Source organism: Schistocerca cancellata, chromosome 7 (assembly GCF_023864275.1).
Source record: "Schistocerca cancellata isolate TAMUIC-IGC-003103 chromosome 7, iqSchCanc2.1, whole genome shotgun sequence".
In the NCBI taxonomy this organism is placed as follows: domain Eukaryota; kingdom Metazoa; phylum Arthropoda; class Insecta; order Orthoptera; family Acrididae; genus Schistocerca; species Schistocerca cancellata.
The window spans coordinates 280,946,642-280,967,761 of record NC_064632.1 but is presented as its reverse complement, the minus strand read 5'-3'; the positions used below and the strand labels follow the sequence as shown (position 1 = coordinate 280,967,761).

Below are 21,120 nucleotides of genomic sequence, written 5' to 3'. Positions count from 1 at the left end.
AAAGTCTATGTCCATGACTCAGCAGGGAAGTAGAGCCCCTGCAAAATTCAGCTTGCCCTTTTCTCACATAATATCCTGTGAACTATAGATGAAGGCCAACATACAAATTCCATATTCCTAGACTTCCAAAAAACATTTGACACTGTGCCCCACTGCAGTCGGCTGTTGAAGGTTCAAGCACATGGAATAGGATACCAGACATGTGTGTGGCTATGGCTGTTGAAGGTTCAAGCACATGGAATAGGATACCAGACATGCGTGTGGCTATAAGACTTATGAAGTAACAGAATCCAGTACGTTGTCCTCAACGGTGAGTGTTTTTCAGAGATGAGGGTACCGTCCGAAGTGCCCCAGGGATGTGCAATGGAACTGTTGTTACTCTCTATAAACATAAATGAAATCTAGATGTAAATGCAGAAAAGTAAGTTAAGGCAGAAAGTAGGAAAAACAAAACCATAATATTCAAGTACAGCCTTAGTAGTGTGCTACTTGATGTCGATTAAATATCTGGGCATAATGCTGCAAAATAATATGAAATGGAATGAGAATGTAAAGACTGTAATAGGAAAGGTGAATTGTCAACTTTGGTTTATTGGGAAAATTTTAAGAAAGAGCGGTTCAACTGTAAAGAAGACCACATATAGCACACTGGTGCGACCTATTCTTGAGTACTGCTCGCGTGTCTGGGATCTGTACCAGGTCGGATCGAAGGAAGACATCAAACTAATTTGAAGGCAGACAATAATTTCGAACAACATGCAAGTGTTATGGAAATGCCTCAGGAACTCAAATGGGAATCCCTGATGAAGGGAAGGCAACATTCTTTTCGAGTAACACTATTAAGAAAATTCAGAGAACCAACATTTGCAGTTGACTGCAGAACGATTCTACTGCCACCAACATATTTTTTGCTAAGGAACAGGAAGGTATGAAAAATTAGGTCTCGTACAGAGGCATATGGATAGTTGTTTTTGGGATGGCACTTAGCATTGTGTGAAACAATATATGTCTGAGTGGTAGACACATGTACAAAATACAGTTCTGTTCAGGAAGGTGCACAGGAACTGAAGAATAAATCAAACACAGAATGAATAACAAACATCACTGTGAAATACAGGTTTAAATACTCAATACATGGAAGATCTGCATGTGATGCAGTATGAAGTCCTTTGCCTACTGATGGAGTTGACATGCGCAATTGTAAGTCTCCATCCAGTAGTTCTGTTGCACCCAGCTGATGTTGAAGTTCCATGAAGCTAACTGTCCCAGCTGTGAGTTGACGTGTCTGAGGTGAGATCAACTCTGAACAGCGATGCACCTCACTGTACTGCCAAGTGACTCCACTGGTACTGTCAGGGACTAGACTGTCTGGGCTCCAAAGAGTAACTGGGGAGTAGCTGGCGACTATCTGGAATTGCCGCTGCAGACAACATCTCTATATCCAGTCAAGTCTTGCACCCTGAAGGCGCTGCCACACAGGGGGACTGGACCTGGTGAAGCTCGGGATTGGACGGCGCCTGTTGCTGTACTAAGCACTGTGGACGGCAGCTGCACTTGTGCTGCCAACTTCAGAGTCTTCAATTATGATAGCCCCCTGAGTGGTATCGACTGTGTAACAATATCTAAATTTTTCCCTCACACCATTTGTGAATGGAGCAGTAAAGGAAATGACTAGTTGGTACAGGCTACTGTCTGCCATGTACTGTATTGTGAATTAGGGAGTATATATGTAGATGTAGATCCCATTTGTGAAGCTGTAGGAGCTAATTACACAGATATATTCCCCCTTCCATTTCCTCTTCCTTTGCTAATCCTGCTTTACTTCTCACTCTGTCTCTTTTATGGTCTTTGAATGGAATCTGGAAAAGTGCTTGTCGATTACTATCCTTGATTACCTACCTTATTTGATGCATTTCCCTCCATCTTTACCTCCTTTTTTCTCCACAACAAGTATGCTACACCTAACACCCCCCCCTCCCACCCCTCCTTTGCACTCACCCACAACACACACAGCAGTAGTTATTTTTGAAGAAAGACTATCAAAAACCTTAGCAATGAGTCTAAGCTTGTTTATGTGCCTCTGTACCATTATTCAGTTAGTGTTTAACTGGTTACCTTTATTCCTTCCATAGTTTGTAAAGATAGTACTGTTTTTAGAGCTTCCTGGTTACTCTCCATATAATTTCTCGAAATTAATCTGCACACATCTCCTGCCATACTTACAGTAGCTCTTTGATGTTCAGTTGCACTGTGTCCTTACACTGATTACCCCTTTACTGTAACTGGGAGTTGCGTTTGGTTCACTATCCACAGCATACTTTTCAAGAAATTTTGCATTTAACAGCTCCCTTACTAGCACAATTTTTATTGGCTTGATGATGCTTGTACCATTATGCCACCTTTTACTCGATTAAAGTGTCCCTTCTAGATGCTCAAGAGCTTAATGAATGCAGAAAACTGACTTTTATTCAAACCCCCTACTTTAACAACAAACAATACACAATTGGACCAGAGAACAACACAAACACATTACATATATATTGCCCAATAGGTCCGATGAAGCAATAAAAGATACTGAGGCTAAGATTTTTGCCCTAAAGACTTTCTACAACAAGCTTTGTACATATAAGTTGGTTAAGAGAGGCACACATAAGTGAGCGAGCTAAACATAGGTGTAAACGGTCATCCAGAAGTTGCCGCTAATGACAGTTCACCTCGACACTCATCCATCCTTCTTGGGCATGCTGCTAACCTACAGATGGTACCCCCCCCCCCCCCCCCCCAAATTCTTGTACTGTTTTTGCAGCATGGACACAAAAGCCAAGATCACACTTTCACAATGTTTAGCTATCTCACACCTCACACAATGGTAGCTGATGCATGCCCAAGCTAATGGTACTGAACAGTGTGAGCTGGGAACTCTTGATATGCAAAAGCCTTGAACTGAGTTTATTTGCCTTTACTTGCTTAACAACTTCTTCTTTCTTTAAATATAACTATTTAAAAGCATCAAATTTGTTTTGCAGTAAAAAGGAAGAAAGAGAACATTAGTTTGAAGGACACTTACATGGGTATTAAGGATGTGATGAAGACTGCTGAACGTAGATACTAGAGGCAGTTTGAATTTCATACTAACTTTTCACAAAAGCAATGTAAGCAACATACAAATCACACTTTTGCACAAATATCTATGTGGAACATGTTACACATTAGTTCTATAACACTCACCCTTTTTTCGTCGGACTCACAGACAATGCCACAGGTACATAAATTGTGGCTAAAATGAAGGACAGTGAGAAGTTGTGCATTCCAACAGCAAGTAACAATGTAGCCAACTCTAGTAAAGCAGCAATATTCAGTAATGAGCAACTCTTGAACTGCTGGCCTACAACCCTGAAATACCAGAGGTCAAAAGGAAATATTCAATATTAATTCAATTGTAGAATTAATCAGGTACTAGAAACCAAGCAATATGTAGAAAAGTCAAGTCACTTTCAACAGTGTTATGCCCACCTGTCAAAGGCAGGCAAAGGTAACAGTACAAGACTGTAACATAAGTAGCCTGCAAAAACAGACAAATCTGTTGACAACCCAATAAGCTCTCTCCCTACCACACTGTATGCGTCTGCTGCAAACAGGGCAGCAGTGCCAAAGACATGTGCAACAAGGAAGACAACTCCTACTGGAATTACAATTAATTCATGGTCCACCTGTAAGAGGAAAAAAAGATGATAATGCTGTCAAGTAACAGTCTACCTTAATTAATATATGCTGAAAATCATTTAAAAAATGTTTTATTCCCTTACATGCAAAGAAATTTAAATTAGAAAGTTACCGACAAAGTGTCACTAGAAGTGCACTGGATTAAAAATGACATTGTTCAGTTGTAATAGTGGGTGTAGTGGTAGCATCCACATCCACATCTACATCTATACTCTGCAAACCACTGTGAGGAGCATCACAGAGGGTATGTCCCATTGTACCAGTTATTAGTGTTTCTTCCTGTTCCATTCATGTATGGTGCAAGGGAAGAATGATTATTTGAATGGCCCTGTGCATGCAGTAGTTATTCCAATCTTATCCTCATGATCCCTATGTGAGCAATATGTAGCAGACTGTAGTATTACTAAGAGTCATCATTTAAAGCCGGTTCTTGAAACTTTGATAATAGACTTTCTAGGGATAGTTTATGTCTGGCTTCATGAGTCTGCCAGTTCAGTTCCATCAATATTTCTGTGACACTCTTCTATTGATTAAACATGCCTGTGACTATTCATGCTGCCCTTCTCTATGTATGTTCAATATCCCCAGTTACAGGTTCCACACACTTGAGCAATTCTAGGATGGGTGCACAAGTGATCTGTAAGCAATCTCCTTTGTAGACTGATTGCACTTCCCCAGTATTCTACCAATAAACTGAAGTCCACCACCTACTTTACCCATGACTGAACCTATGTGATCATTCCATTTCATATCCCTACAAGGAGATACACCTGGGTATTTGTATTAGTTGGCTGATTCCAGCAGTGACTTATTGATGTTATAGTCATAGGACACTATGTTTTTTTGTTTTGTGAAGTGCACAATTTTACATTTCTGAACATTGAGGGTAAGTTGCCAATCTCTGCACCACTTTGAAATCTTATCAAGATCTGACTGAATATTAATGCAGACTCTTTCAGATAGTACTTCATTATAAATAACTGCATCATCTGCAAAAAGTCTGAGGGGACAGGTATACACTCGCACACACACACACATATCCATCCGCATATACACAGACACAAGCAGACATTTGTAAAGGCAAAGAGTTTGGGCAGAGATGTTAGTCGGGGCGGAAGTACAGAAGCAAAGATGATGTTGAAAGACAGGTGAGGTATGAGCGGCGGCAAATTGAAATTAGAAATTAGCGGAGATTGAGGCCTGGTGGATAGCGAGAAGAGAGGATATGCTGAAGGGCAAGTTCCCATCTCCGGAGTTCTGACAGGTTGGTGTTAGTGGGAAGTATCCAGATAACCCGGACGGTTTAACACTGTGCCAAGATGTGCTGGCCGTGCACCAAGGCATGTTTAGCCACAGGGTGATCCTCATTACCAACAAACACTGTCTGCCTGTGTCCATTCATGCGAATGGACAGTTTGTTGCTGGTCATTCCCACATAGAACGCTTCACAGTGTAGGCAGGTCAGTTGGTAAATCACGTGGGTGCTTTCACACGTGGCTCTGCCTTTGATCGTGTACACCTTCCGGGTTACAGGACTGGAATAGGTGGTGGTGGGAGGGTGCATGGGACAGGTTTTACACCGGGGGCGGTTAGAGGGGTAGGAGCCAGAGGGTAGGGAAGGTGGTTTGGGGATTTCATAGGGATGAACTAAGAGGTTACGAAGGTTAGGTGGACGGCGGAAAGACACTCTTGGTGGAGTGGAGAGGATTTCATGAAGGATGGATCTCATTTCAGGGGAGGATTTGAGGAAGTCGTACCCCTGCTGGAGAGCCACATTCAGAATCTGATCCAGTCCCGGAAAGTATCCTGTCACAAGTGGGGCACTTTTGGGGTTCTTCTGTGGAAGGTTCCGGGTTTGAGGAGATGAGGAAGTGGCTCTGGTTATTTGCTTCTGTACCAGGTCGGGAGGGTAGTTACGGGATGCAAAAGCTGTTTTCAGGTTGTTGGTGTAATGGTTCAAGGATTCCGGACTGGAGCAGATTCGTTTGCCACGAAGACCTAGGCTGTAGGGAAGGGACCGTTTGATGTGGAATGGGTGGCAACTGTCATAATGGAGGTACTGTTGCTTGTTGGTGGGTTTGATGTGGACGGATGTGTGAAGCTGGCCATTGGACAGGTGGAGGTCAACGTCAAGGAAAGTGGCATGGGATTTAGAGTAAGACCAGGTGAATCTGATGGAACCAAAGGAGTTGAGGTTGGAGAGGAAATTCTGGAGTTCTTCTTCACTGTGAATCCAGATCATGAAAATGTCATCAATAAATCTGTACCAAACTTTGGGTTGGCAGGCCTGGGTAACCAAGAAGGCTTCCTCTAAGCGACCCATGAATAGGTTGGCGTACGAGGGGGCCATCCTGGTACCCATGGCTGTTCCCTTTAATTGTTGGTATGTCTGGCCTTCAAAAGTGAAGAAGTTGTGGGTCAGGATGAAGCTGGCTAAGGTAATGAGGAAAGAGGTTTTAGGTAGGGCAGCAGGTGATCAGCGTGAAAGGAAGTGCTCCATTGCAGCGAGGCCCTGGACATGCGGAATATTTGTGGGGGCTTGGTAACTTGGTACTCCCAACATCACCACTGCTGAAGCCCAGGCTATCAGTGATCTGAAGGCTGACCAATCCATCGTCATTCTTCCGGCGGACAAGGGTTCCACGACTGTGGTACTTGATCATCGGGAGTATGTGGCTGAGGGACTGCGTCAGCTTTCAGACAACACTACTTACAAAGTTTGCCAAGGTAATCCCATTCCTGATGTCCAGGCGAGGCTTCAAGGAATCCTCAGAACCTTAGGCCCCCTACAAAACCTTTCACCTGACTCCATCAACCTCCTGACCCCACCAACACCTCCGCACCCCTACCTTCTACCTTCTTCCCAAAATTCACAAACCCAATCATCCCGGCCGTCCCATTGTAGCTGGTTACCAAGCCCCCACAGAACGCATCTCTGCCTACGTAGATCAACACCTTCAACCCATTACATGCAGTCTCCCATCCTTCATCAAAGACACCAACCACTTTCTCGAACGCCTGGAATCCCTACCCAGTCTGTTACCCCCGGAAACCATCCTTGTAACCATTGATGCCACTTCCTTATACACAAATATTCCGCATGTCCAGGGCCTCGCTGCAATGGAGCACTTCCTTTCACGCCGATCACCTGCTGCCCTACCTAAAACCTCTTTCCTCATTACCTTAGCCAGCTTCATCCTGACCCACAACTTCTTCACTTTTGAAGGCCAGACATACCAACAATTAAAGGGAACAGCCATGGGTACCAGGATGGCCCCCTCGTATGCCAACCTATTCATGGGTCGCTTAGAGGAAGCCCTCTTGGTTACCCAGGCCTGCCAACCCAAAGTTTGGTACAGATTTCTGATGACATTTTCATGATCTGGACTCACAGTGAAGAAGAACTCCAGAATTTCCTCTCCAACCTCAACTCCTTTGGTTCCATCAGATTCACCTGGTCTTACTCTAAATCCCATGCCACTTTCCTTGACGTTGACCTCCACCTGTCCAATGGCCAGCTTCACACGTCCGTCCACATCAAACCCACCAACAAGCAACAGTACCTCCATTATGACAGCTACCACCCATTCCACATCAAACGGTCCTTTCCCTACAGCCTAGGTCTTTGTGGCAAACGAATCTGCTCCAGTCCGGAATCCCTGAACCATTACACCAACAACGTGAAGACAGCTTTCGCATCCCGCAACTACCCTCCCGACCTGGTACAGAAACAAATAACCAGAGCCACTTCCTCGTCCCCTCAAACCCAGAACCTCCCACAGAAGAACCCCAAAAGTGCCCCACTTGTGACAGGATATTTTCCGGGACTGGATCAGACTCTGAATGTGGCTCTCTAGCAGGGATACGACTTCCTGCAATGAGATCCATCCTTCATGAAATCCTCCCCACTCCACCAAGAGTATCTTTCTGCCGTCCACCTAACCTTCGTAACCTCTTGGTTCATCCCTATGAAATCCCCAAACCACCTTCCCTACCCTCTGGCTCCTACCCTTGAAACCGCCCACAGTGTAAAACCTGTCCCATGCACCCTCCCACCACCACCTATTCCAGTCCTGTAACCCGGAAGGTGTACACGATCAAAGGCAGAGCCACGTGTGAAAGCACCCACGTGATTTACCAACTGACCTGCCTACACTGTGAAGCGTTCTATGTGGGAATGACCAGCAACAAACTGTCCATTCGCATGAATGGACACAGGCAGACAGTGTTTGTTGGTAATGAGGATCACCCTGTGGCTAAACATGCCTTGGTGCACGGCCAGCACATCTTGGCACAGTGTTACACCGTCCGGGTTATCTGGATACTTCCCACTAACACCAACCTGTCAGAACTCCGGAGATGGGAACTTGCCCTTCAGCATATCCTCTCTTCTCGCTATCCGCCAGGCCTCAATCTCCGCTAATTTCTAATTTCAATTTGTTCGGGAGTAGTAGTTTCTTTTTAGTGCCACAGTCTGCAGTTGGTTGCACCCTGTTTCCTCAATGGCCGCTGTCACAGCCTCTTCAAGATGTTGACTGAGGCCCTCAGGCACATATACAAAGTGCACTAGGTGTCCTATCCTGTCCCTTCCTGCCATTTCCCTAAGGGGTACCATCAATTGCCATACATTTGAACTGCCGATGATTAATACATCCCTATTCTTTTGTGTTTGCCTCCTCTTGGGCACCAGACAAAACAGGTTTCCTCAAAAACAGGCGAAGCGAGTCCCATTGGCTCAGTTTCAGTTTCCATGAGAGACAGTAGTGTCAGCAGTGAATGGCAGTTTCGTACTCATCTCCAATGAACAAATCTAAAACAACTTACTAGGAGATGAGGTACTGGCAGGATTGAAGCTGTGAAGATGGGTCGTGAGTCGTGCTTGGGTAGCTCAGTTGCCCACAAAAGGCAAAGGTCCCGAGCTCAAGACTCGGTCCGGCACACAGTTTTAATCTGTCAGGAATTTTCAACTTACTAATACTCAGAATATACCTCATGACCACAAAAATAACAAAATTTATGTCAGAACTTTCTAATCTGTAGAAATTTTGAGAACATTCAACCTCATATGTACACTCAATCAAATAGGACTAAATTCACAAAGCCACAGGCCGAATTTTTACTTTTCCAAAAGGTTTGAACCTGTTAAGCATCAAACATAAAACTTATGCTTGTGAAATAGGTTCAGTGTCCAATAAGACAATTTCCTGTTACTACCAGAAATTAATTTCAATGCTTTATTCTTGCGTTAGATACATTCCAAACACTTTGATTCTTACTGCTCAGTTCCCCAAATACCAAATATGTTTTGTTTAATATGTTTGAAGCCGAAGACTAATTTTCCTCTGATAGAAAATGAGTTCATATCAATACATCAAAGAAAAAAAAAAACTAACTGGGACTAGTCACACTTCATTAAGTGGGGGGGGGGGATGACTGTCTCACATATTTTTTTACATCATTTGCTTCAGTCTCTGTTCACAACAATGGCATCACGATCAGTTTTGACTTATTATAGTCCTCATTAGATCTTCAACTGATAAGTTGCTACAAAACATATTGAGATAATCTGATTATGACAGTAATAAGTTGAAACAGGTAATGATACCATTTGTGTATCCTGAGGCTGAATTATATAATAATGATGCAATTCATCTTTTTGTTCCTTCCTCCCTTTTTTATAGCCCAGTAATCCAATTTTCAACAATGAAAAATAATCAAATACAGTTTTATATTTTTAACTTACCTCATTCTGCTTATTTGCAGTGACTTCATTGTCTGCAGTTTCAGAAATCTTGTCAGCAGATTTATCAGTACTTTGTTTCTGAGATTCTGGTGATATTTCTTGCACCTTTGACTGATCAGGAAACTGTTCAATACGATTTTCATCTCTCTCTTTCTTCTGTTCCTCAAATATTTTTAACCAGAGGGCAAAAGCTTTAATAAACAGGCCAGCACATAACAAGCCAAGACATGGCATATACATACCTGGAAAAGAAGTCCCATTCAAAGCATTATGAGAACAACTTATTGCATCATCATCATCAGCAGCAGCAGCAGCAGCAGCAGCAGCAGCAGGAGGAGGAGGAGCATCTGCAGCACTGACCAATCCCCCATTGCTGGATTAATTCTTCACCAAGATATTTTCATGCATTACAATCGTAAATGGTATACATTTATGTTGCCATTGCATGTTTTTTAATATCATCTACCCACCTCCAATTAGGTTGTTCTCCAATTTTTTTGTATCTTGGAATTCAGAAAAAACACAGCATCCATTCAAGTTGCTTCATGTCTCAACAACCTCTGTTTTGTTTTCATTACAGTCATAATTAGACCTACCTCTCTGATCTGTCTCCTGATCTTTTTGTTTTCCCGTTTCTCCAAATAAAACAATAAAATGGATTAAGAAACAATTTACAATTACACATGTTCATGATTCCATAACAACAGTACTGGCATGCAGAAGGCAATACCAGAAGAGAAGAAAGGCACAGCACATGCTGATAATCTCCATACTGGTAGATGAGGTGTACAAAGCCAATCAAGATATACTAAAAAGAAAGGATGGCAGAAGATGAAGCTGTCACAATACACATACTTAAGGTGAAACCAAAATAATAAAAAAGAAAACTGTTTACAGACTTTCTGTGGAGGAAGAAAATTCCTCAAATAAACAAATCTTTCATTGTTCTACTTCACAATAAATGAGAAAGACATATTCTATCAACCTCCTTCTCCTTTGCAATCTCAAAACATTCACTCAAAGTATCACCACATGTGCAGTGTGTGGGCAAAAAAAACATTGCATTTCAATTACGCAAAGGAACAAGCTGACTTTAGGAGCAGATACATCACAAGGGACTACTTGTCAGTCAGGAATGAAATTCTAGAAAGAGCAATGACTAAGATTCATAGTTTTTGAGGAGTCTTAATTTGAGCAAAATCTGTTCAAGCAACCCTTGAGAAACACTGCACTGACTTTATATATATGTTAGTAGAAAGAAGAATTGTGTGTCCATATCCAGATAGTGAGAAATTTAGAACTGAAAGAGGACTCAGAAAAGGAAATTTTGTACTACCAAAACCACTCTCAATATCTCTTTTAAGACAGTTGCAAGATTGCCTTGCATATTACCCTGTCTTCCACCTTTAAGCTCTCAGATTTTCAAATCTCGTCTGGTGCAGTTCCCAACAGTCAGCCTGTCCTTCTCATCCTGTCTGGTAAGTCTCCCATGATCTGCAATTCTGAGTGACTTTCCCATAATTTATGCCTTTTTCTAGACCTCTCCAGTCCTTTTCCTTCCCCCTCACTCCTTCCCCTTCAATCCTTCTGCTGCTGCTTGGTGGGTAGATTTTTTATCTATCCAACTATATATTGACAGGATACTTTCCAGGACTGGATCAGACTCTGACTGTGGCTCTCCAGCAGACATACGACTTCCTCAAATCCTGCCCTGAAATGAGATCCATCCTTCATGAAATCCTCCCCACTCCACCAAGAGTATCTTTCTGCCGTCCACCTAACCTTCGTAACCTCTTGGTTCATCCCTATGAAATCACCAAACCACCTTCCCTACCCTCTGGCTCCTACCCTTGTAACCGCCCCCGATCTAAAACCTCTCCCATGCACCCTCCCACCACCACCTACTCCAGTCCTGTAACCTGGAAGGTGTACACAATCAAAGGCAGAGCCACGTGTGAAAGCGCCCACGTGATTTACCAACTGACCTGCCTACACTGTGAAGCTTTCTATGTGGGAATGACCAGCAACAAACTGTCCATTCGCATGAATGGACACAGGCAGACAGTGTTTGTTGGTAATGAGGATCACCCTGTGGCTAAACATGCTTTGGTGCACGGCCAGCACATCTTGGCACAGTGTTACACCGTCCGGGTTATCTGGATACTTCCCACTAACACCAACCTGTCAGAACTCCGGAGATGGGAACTTGCCCTTCAGTATATCCTCTCTTCCCGTTACCCACCAGGCCTCAACCTCCGCTAATTTCAAGTTGCCGCCGCTCATACCTCACCTGTCATTCAACAACTTCTTTGCCTCTGTACTTCCGCCTCGACTGACATCTGTGCCCAAACTCTTTGCCTTTATAAATGTCTGCTTGTGCCTGTGTATGTGCGGATGGATGTGTGTGTGTGTGTGTGTGTGTGTGTGCGCGCGCGAGTGTATACCTGTCCTTTTTTCCCCCTAAGGTAAGTCTTTCCACTCCCGGGATTGGAATGACTCCTTACCCTCTCCCTTAATCCCTTAAAACCCACATCCTTTCGTCTTGCCCTCTCCTTCCCTCTTTCCTGATGAAGCAACCGTTGGTTGCGAAAGCTTGAATTTTGTGTGTATGTTTGTGTTTGTTTGTGTGTCTATTAACATGCCAGCACTTTCGTCTGGTAAGTTACATCATCTTTGTTTTTAGATATATTTTTCCCACATGGAATGTTTCCCTCTATTATATTCATATCATTAATTTGAACCCAACAATTACGTTCGTTATTGTCACTGTTGCATTTCGAAATCTTTTCTGTCATCTTACTTTCTCTTTCTGTTTTTGCAAGTAGTTTCACTTCGTATTCACCTTCTCCTTTTTACTGTAATCTACCATACAATTTTATCCCGCCTATGAATACTCAATAATACGTAACCCACTTCCAAACCATAACCAAAAAAAAATTTTCCGCTTTCAACACTACCACTGCTATAAAATCCACCGTTTCCAGTTCACAAACAGTTCCTTTCACCTATTAAACAACCATTTCAGCTAGTTCTAATAACTTTCGCTTTATTTCCATTTCGGTTTTTCCCACATCACTGATCATTTTTAGCCGCTTCTCACAGGTTTTAACATCATTATTTCTTCGTCAGACAATTGTTAGCCTCATTTTCATAATCTGCCACCACAAAACCACTCCTTTTAATACATTTACACGCAGTTTTTTTCGAAATTTTCCCACATTTCTCCATCCTTTAACGTGTTTTGGTGGCAACACAACCACCTAACCTTTGTGCACATCATTGTTTACCAACCCAAGTTCACCACAGGATCAACACAGCTCAGCTTTAACCAACACTTTTTCGACTTTTTTCACACCAGATCTCCAGTTGCTTTCTAGTTCACCTTTATTTCTCCCCATATTTTTTTATTTTCATTTTCATTTCAGCCTCATGTTACACTTTCCACCTTCTAATACCATGTCACCCTCACATCTCCACAACAACCCCCTTAAGTTTCATTTACATTCCCTCCGCAAACATGCCTTCGCCCTAGCCAGATTACGCTCCCATATTTTATTTACTCAGGCTTGTCTGACATTTGGCATTACCCCCAAAGGCCCCACACTTAAAGTTCCCATCTCTGGCTGTAACCCTTCTTTCCATCAGTCCCTATACCAGTTCCAAACTGAACAATCCATTGCCCTCACCCACCTTATCATTCACCTACACATCAACTCAGCCAATGAACACACCCGTCAACTCCTATCCTTAATAAAATTCCTCAATCTTTCCTCTCCCACATCCACACCGGCTGTTCAGAGCATACTCCTACAGGCCAACTGCAAATTAGAACAGCATGCCACCCTCAACCTCAATAAACTATCCAATCTCCTGGTTTCCCACCTCCGGAAAGGCAACTCACTCACCCTTCACAATCTTTCCAGGAAACCTCAACCTCCTCTCATTGCACACAGACCCAGTCTCTACCATCTACTCAATCTCCCACTTCCAGCTCCACTCCCCTCAAAACCTCAAAATTCTAATCAACACAATCTGGAACCACAACACCCTAATTCAGTAGTTAACCTTTCCTCCAAACCTCTCTCCCAATCTGAAACCTCTGTCCTATCCAAAGGCCTCACCTTCAGCCCTACTCCCAGTTTCAACCAAACAGCCCTCGTCAAAGATTTACTGTCCTACACTCGTACTCTCTGCAGGAAATATCACTTTGCCACGAAGAAAAATGATCCTAATCCTACTCCTAATGATCCAACTCCCCAAGACACTATCCAAATTGAACCCTGCCTGGAACAGTTCCGTCCTCCATCACAGCGGGACCCACCTCCTCTTCCTCAAAATCACCCTCACCAAACCTTCCAGGAATTTCTCACTTCCAGCCTTGCCTCTCAATCCTTCTTAGAAAACCTTAATCCTACTCCCAACATCACCACTGCTGAAGCCCAGGCTATCCGTAATCTGAGGGCTGACCGATCCATCGTCATTCTTCCGGCGGACAAGGGTTCCACGACCGTGGTACTTGATCGTTGGGAGTATGTGGCTGAGGGACTGCGTCAGCTTTCAGACAACACTACATACAAAGTTTGCCAAGGTAATCCCGTTACTGATGTCCAGGCAGAGCTTCAAGGAATCCTCAGAACCTTAGGCCCCTCACAAAACCTTTCACCTGACTCCATCAACCTCCTGACCCCACCGTCACCCTGCACCCGTACCTTCTACCTACTTCCTAAAATTCACAAACCCAATTATCCCAGCTGCCCCATTGTAGCTGGTTACCAAGCCCCCACATAACGTATCTCTGCCTACGTAGATCAACACCTTCAACCTATTACATGCAGTCTCCATCCTTCATCAAAGACACCAACCACTTTCTTGAATGCCTGGAATCCTTACCCAATCTGTTACCCCCGGAAACCATCCTTGTAACCATTGATGCCACTTCCTTATACACAAATATTCCGCACGTTCAGGGCCTCGGTGCGATGGAGCACTTCCTATCACGCCGAACACCTGCCACCCTACCTAAAACCTCTTTCCTCATTACCTTAGCCAGCTTCATCCTGACTCACAACTTCTTCACTTTTGAAGGCCAGACATACCAACAATTAAAGGGAACAGCCATGGGTGCCAGGATGGCCCCCTCGTACACCAACCTATTTATGGGTCGCTTAGAGGAAGCCTTCTTGGTTACCCAGGCCTGCCAACCCAAGGTTTGGTACAGATTTATTGATGACATCTTCATGATCTGGACTCATAGTGAAGAAGAACTGCAGAATTTCCTCTCCAACCTCAACTCCTTTGGTTCCATCAGATTCACCTGGTCCTACCCCAAATCCCATGCCACTTTCCTTGACGTTGACCATCTGTCCAATGGCCAGCTTCACACATCCGTCCACATCAAACCCACCAACAAGCAACAGTACCTCCATTATGACAGCTGCCACCCATTCCACATCAAACGGTCCTTTCCCTACAGCCTAGGTCTTTGTGGCAAACGAATCTGCTCCAGTTCGGAATCCCTGAACCATTACACCAACAACCTGAAGACAGCTTTCGCATCCCGCAACTACCCTCCTGACCTGGTACAGAAACAAATAACCAGAGCCACTTCCTCGTCCCCTCAAACCCAGAACCTCCCACAGAAGAACCCCAAAAGTGCCCCACTTGTGACAGGATACTTTCCGGGACTGGATCAGACTCTGAATGTGGCTCTCTAGCAGGGATACGACTTCCTGCAATGAGATCCATCCTTCATGAAATCCTCCCCACTCCACCAAGAGTATCTTTCTGACGTCCACCTAACCTTCGTAACCTCTTGGTTCATCCCTATGAAATCCCCAAACCACCTTCCCTACCCTCTGGCTCCTACCCTTGAAACCGCCCACAGTGTAAAACCTGTCCCATGCACCCTCCCACCACCACCTATTCCAGTCCTGTAACCCGGAAGGTGTACACGATCAAAGGCAGAGCCACGTGTGAAAGCACCCACGTGATTTACCAACTGACCTGCCTACACTGTGAAGCGTTCTATGTGGGAATGACCAGCAACAAACTGTCCATTCGCATGAATGGACACAGGCAGACAGTGTTTGTTGGTAATGAGGATCACCCTGTGGCTAAACATGCTTTGGTGCACGGCCAGCACATCTTGGCACAGTGTTACACCGTCCGGGTTATCTGGATACTTCCCACTAACACCAACCTGTCAGAACTCCGGAGATGGGAACTTGCCCTTCAATATATCTTCTCTTCCCATTACCCACCAGGCCTCAACCTCCGCTAATTTCAAGTTGCCGCCGCTCATACCTCACCTGTCATTCAACAACTTCTTTGCCTCTGTACTTCCGCCTCGACTGACATCTGTGCCCAAACTCTTTGCCTTTATAAATGTCTGCTTGTGCCTGTGTATGTGCGGATGGATGTGTGTGTGTGTGTGTGTGCGCGCGAGTGTATACCTGTCCTTTTTTCCCCCTAAGGTAAGTCTTTCCACTCCCGGGATTGGAATGACTCCTTACCCTCTCCCTTAATCCCTTAAAACCCACATCCTTTCGTCTTACCCTCTCCTTCCCTCTTTCCTGATGAAGCAACCGTTGGTTGCGAAAGCTTGAATTTTGTGTGTCTGTTTGTGTGTCTATTAACATGCCAGCGCTTTCGTCTGGTAAGTTACATCATCTTTGTTTTTACAACTATATTATAGTTCTCTTTTGTCACATAATAGCAGCTCTATTTTGTAAGTTTAATTTTTAAAAGGTCACTTACCTATGGAAATATAGCGGTCAGTTGCTGGTTGAAGGTAGAAAAAGTAAGACTGATGAAATCTCTCCAACAAGTTGTTAAGACTTCTAAACATTCCTTCCAGCACCCTATATAGCAAGAAAACAGTTATATATGAAGTTTTTTTAATAAACCAATGCTTTTGAAGAGCACTGAAATTGAAATATCTTTCAACTGCTGTAAAATAATACAAATTCAACTCACACAGACATGCTGGAGACAGACTGCAAGTAGCACCACATTATGAGAGAAGCAACCAGGTGGAGGTAAGGAGGAGGCTGGGGCAGGGAGTGGGAGCAATAGCAGGGTAGGAGTGGGGGATGGTAAAGTGCTGCTGGGAGCATGCAGGGATGAGATGTAGGTTAGACGGTGATGAAGGGGGGGGGAGGGGGGGGGGGAGAAGGGGAGAAGTAAAAGATTGGTTTGATTGCGATGGTGGAATAGAGAGCTGTGTAGTGCTGGAATGGGAACAGGAAAGGGGCTAGCTGGGTAAGGACAATGACTCTGAAGGTTGAGGCCAGGAGGGTTATGGAAACACAGGATATATTGCAGGGAGAGTTCGCACGTGCACTATTCAGAAAATCTGGTGTTGGTGGGAAGGACCCAAATAGCACAGGCTGTGAAGCAGTCACTTAAATGAACAATGTCATGTTGGGTGGTCTGCTCAGCAGCAGGGTGGTGCAATCGTTTCTTGGCCACAGTTTGTTGGTGGCCACTCATGTGGAGGGACAGCTTGTTGGTTGTCATACCCACGTAGAATGCAGTACAGTGGTTGTAGCTTAACTTGTAGATCACATGACCAGTTTCACCAGTAGTCCTGCCTTTGATGGGATAGGTGATGTTTGTAAGTGGACTGGAGTAGGTGGTGGTAGGAGGATGTATGGGACAGGTATTGCATTTATGTCTATTACAAGGATATGAGCACTGAGGCAAGGGGGTGGAAGCAGGGGTTGTGTAGGAATGGATGACAATATTGTCTAGGTTCAGTGGATGGCAGTATATCACTGCAGGAAGAATGAGAAGGATAGTGGATAGAATATTTCTCATTTCAGAGGTAGTTGAAACCCTGGCAGAGCTGGGTGATACAGAAACACAAGGGGAATGCTCAATGCTCCTCTGTGGTCAGATGGCGGTACTTTGGGAGGTGTTGGGTGACTGGGAAGACAAGGCACATGAGATCTGTTTTTGTACAAGGTTGGGAGGGTAATTATGGTCTGTAAAGGCCTCAGTGAGACACTAGGTACATTTTGAGAGGCACTGCTCATCACTACAGATGTGATGGCCACAGGTGGCTAGGCTGTACGGAATGGATGCCTGCTGTCGAAGTGCAGGTATTGCTGGTGGTTGGTAGGTTTGATATGGACAGAGTCATTCAGCAACTGCAAACACACTTTACATAGTTACACCTGCAATGGCATACCATTTCAAGTGTTATACTGGCATCTACAAAATTTGTGAGGGGAGGGAGGGAAGAAGGGAGGGGGGAGGGAGGGAGGTGTGTGTGTGTATTTGTGTGTGTGTGTGTGTGTGTGTGTGTGTGTGTGTGTGTGAGAGAGAGAGAGAGAGAGAGAGAGAGAGAGAGAGAGAGAGAGAGAGAGATATCTTTGTTGCTCATCACCTGCACATTTTCTTTTGAACCGAGACTGCAACAGCCTCGACTTCCTCAGCATCTTTTGAATCTCGACATTAAACCGTGGTGTGTCTTTTCCGTCCTTAATCCTATTACTAGGCACATAACTCTCCAGATCACGATTTACAATCTGCTTAAACTTTGTCCATAATTCCTCCCTGATTGCAATAAAGTGATATCTGGCATAAGTCTGTTGTAGATTTCCTGCACGTTACTGAGCAACGATAGCCGCTACAGGGAGAGAGATGGTTGCCTCAACATAATTCACCAGTCGCAGAGCCGACACCAGTCTGCTACTGTCACAGATGGGTGGATTGTGGGCTCTTCCTTATCATCCCATTTCAGGACATCAGTATTCCTCAAACTTCAGCAGATGGACCAGGGCCTACCTAATTGGCAGGTTACAACCATTATCACAGTTCAACACATGAAGAACAGTAGTGAACGGGAGCGGACAGAGCACCTCCTAAATTGGTGTGGTGTCCAACACGCACACCGCGTCTACTCACTGCCATGGTACAGCAAACGGCAAAGCCACTGTGGGTGTCACCTGCCATAGCAGCAGCTAATGAGGACCACGTGTGTGGAATCAGCTACCCCGAGTGGACTGACAGCCGCTGATGACACGATTCCTCGATGGACATCAACAGCCGATGTCAACAGTGAGTCAAACACTGCTTGTAACTTGTGGCAATAAATACCTAATTCTGAATCTCCTTTCTGAGGAAAACTGGCACAGGGCGAAATGGGAGTGTGCCCGCAGACACAGAACCATCTCTACTCCTTCCCTTCCAACAGTTGACTCTTGCAAAATTCGTGTCACAAAGTCATCATGCTTCTGACACTTGCAGTATCAGCATAACAAGTCCATAAGAAATGTTTCATACTGGAGCACACCAGCACCTACAATTGTGGGGAGAGTCACTCAAAAGCTTCATTGCTCACACAAATATGGTTTGGTTGCGATCATGTCCAAAATAGGATACAGTTAATTAAGAAATACTTTTGTAAAGCCTATTAAAGCTATACGTGTATCTGAATTTAAAGGAAATTAAAGGGCACTGTATTTAGTACCAGTAGATCATAAAATTTGTAATTTGTCTGGTCTCAGCACACCTTTTGAGAAGTTTATTTTTGTAACATGTTGCACTTGTGGGAATTATGGTCGTGCAAAACAGGGCTGTGTTAAGTGTCGTTGGATATCAATAAGACAAAGTAATTTTTTATATTGTGAACGAAGTATAAAGCTAACTGGGATAGAAAAAGAAATTGCACAAATATGACACAAATGCGAGCAATGACTATAACAGACTCAGTTATCAGTTATAACAGAGCACATTAGATTATTAACCCCTTAACTTAACAATTTTTTTTCAGATTATGTTCCAAAAAATTATAACATTTTTATTAATGAAAAACATCCTACAATGAATAACATTACATATAAAAACAGCTTTTAAGGCTCAAAATAAAAAGTTACAAAATTTTGCAAAAGACCAACAATAAAATCCTGAGTATTCTCGTTCACTGGACTTCGACTAAAATATCCGGAAACCTAAAGTCATTTTTTAGTTTCTGTGTAGCTATGAAGCATGTATTTTACAACAATTTCCTGTGAACACAAATCTTGGAGTGTCTGGTTGGTGCACAGTAGATGTATTTATCTCGTACCACCGATGAACGCTTGTACTCAACTGACAAACTGCCATCACTTTCAGTCTCTAATGAAGTAACATCACATTCCTCTTCAGTTTCTGAGCTGCTAAATTTAATGTCAAACTCAGGATCACCACAGTAATCCATTTTTGAAAGCACTACTAAACAACCACTATAGAAGTGAGCCTGAAAGTGAGCATTTTGTTACTGAGTATCCAATGCTGCACACAGTAAAGACGATATCTAGCGGCAATCATGTCAACCAAAACGCGACAACCAGGCTACAAATGTAGTACCAGAAGCTCTCTATCAGCAGAACATGTAACTATCAGTGCTGAAATGAATATAAGTGGGATTTTATTTATTTTAAGGTCTTTTCTTAAGTTGCCCAAGTATATTTGGAATTTAACATTTGTGTCAAAATAATAAAAATTAGATAACTTGGGGCTTTATGTCAAATGGTTAAAGGAAAAGAGTGAGCAAATGGCTCAGCAGCTCGATAGTCAAACAGCTGATCCTTCAGAATCAGGTCCTTCGTGAGTGAAATTGATACTGGTTGCTCATTCTCCATCTGTAGATCTCATAGCTGCTGGTCTTACTTCCATTTTTTCTGGCAAAACAGTGGAGGATATCACTATTGTTATGCTGGATGGGTTATCCACAGCCAGCTTGCACAACTGAACTGAACAAACATCATTGCAGATGGCCCAATTGTGCATCTCAGGTGAGGCTAAGATGTACATCACATATCATGAGGTATTGAGTAACGTAACCACATTTACAGAGTTGGCAAATGGCTTCAAGCAAAGGTACAGAAAACAAAATAGTGCTTGTTTCTTTCAAGAAAAGGTAACTAATTTGAGACAATGGCCAAATGCTGTAGAAACATTTTCAGAGAGGATACACAAGTTGAACATCCAAACTTACGAGCTGACTTACAACCCGGACACTGACACAGTTTTATTAAGAGGGGCTAAGGACATGGCATTACATGTGTTCCTAAGGAGGATTTCTGCTCCAGAATTTTCTTGCAGAGTGAGAATGGAAAATCCACAAGATGTAGCAGCATTGCTGCATGTAGCCATTTATCTGCAAGAGATAGATAGTGCTACTAAGCCAAAGAGTGATCACAAAATGTTTGTGTCAAACAAAGACTTACTGCTGTAGAAGAAAGAGTAACTGAAAAGTACAGTGTCACCAGCCACAATGATTTAGTTGTCAATGGGTTGGTCATAAGGCACAGAAATGTAGATCAAAGAAATAGGGTAACTATAATGGGAAAAGTCAAACAACGGACAATGCAGGATGGAATGTAACAATATATTGAAATGGAAAGCTGCCACTCACCACATAGTGGAGATGCTGAGTCGCCGAAAGGCACAACGTAAAGGCTGTCACAAATACAGCTTTCGGCCGATAATACCATCACCAAAAAAAGACGACACACACACACACACACACACACACACACACACACACACACACACACAAATGCAACTCACATGCCAGATGAGCAGGATATGGGCCTGTAAGAATAAATTTCATAGACGCAGGCTAGGACTTACTAGAACAAATAGAGCAAGGTATGATATGCTGA

The 21,120-nt window shown here is 43.6% G+C and overlaps 1 protein-coding gene across 1 annotated transcript in view; it reads right to left on the bottom strand.

Moving 5' to 3' along the window:
* The window catches only part of LOC126092023 (glycosylphosphatidylinositol anchor attachment 1 protein), an 83,611-nt gene that overhangs the window by 20,448 nt on the left and 42,043 nt on the right, over nucleotides 1–21,120 (bottom strand). Inside the window, exons 8-11 of the mRNA XM_049907417.1 lie at nucleotides 16,223–16,326; nucleotides 9,467–9,708; nucleotides 3,514–3,710; nucleotides 3,229–3,393 (exon numbers count right to left, since the gene is read on the bottom strand). Of these exons, the coding sequence (XP_049763374.1) occupies nucleotides 3,229–3,393; nucleotides 3,514–3,710; nucleotides 9,467–9,708; nucleotides 16,223–16,326 (708 nt within the window). The remainder of the gene's footprint in view (nucleotides 1–3,228; nucleotides 3,394–3,513; nucleotides 3,711–9,466; nucleotides 9,709–16,222; nucleotides 16,327–21,120) is intronic.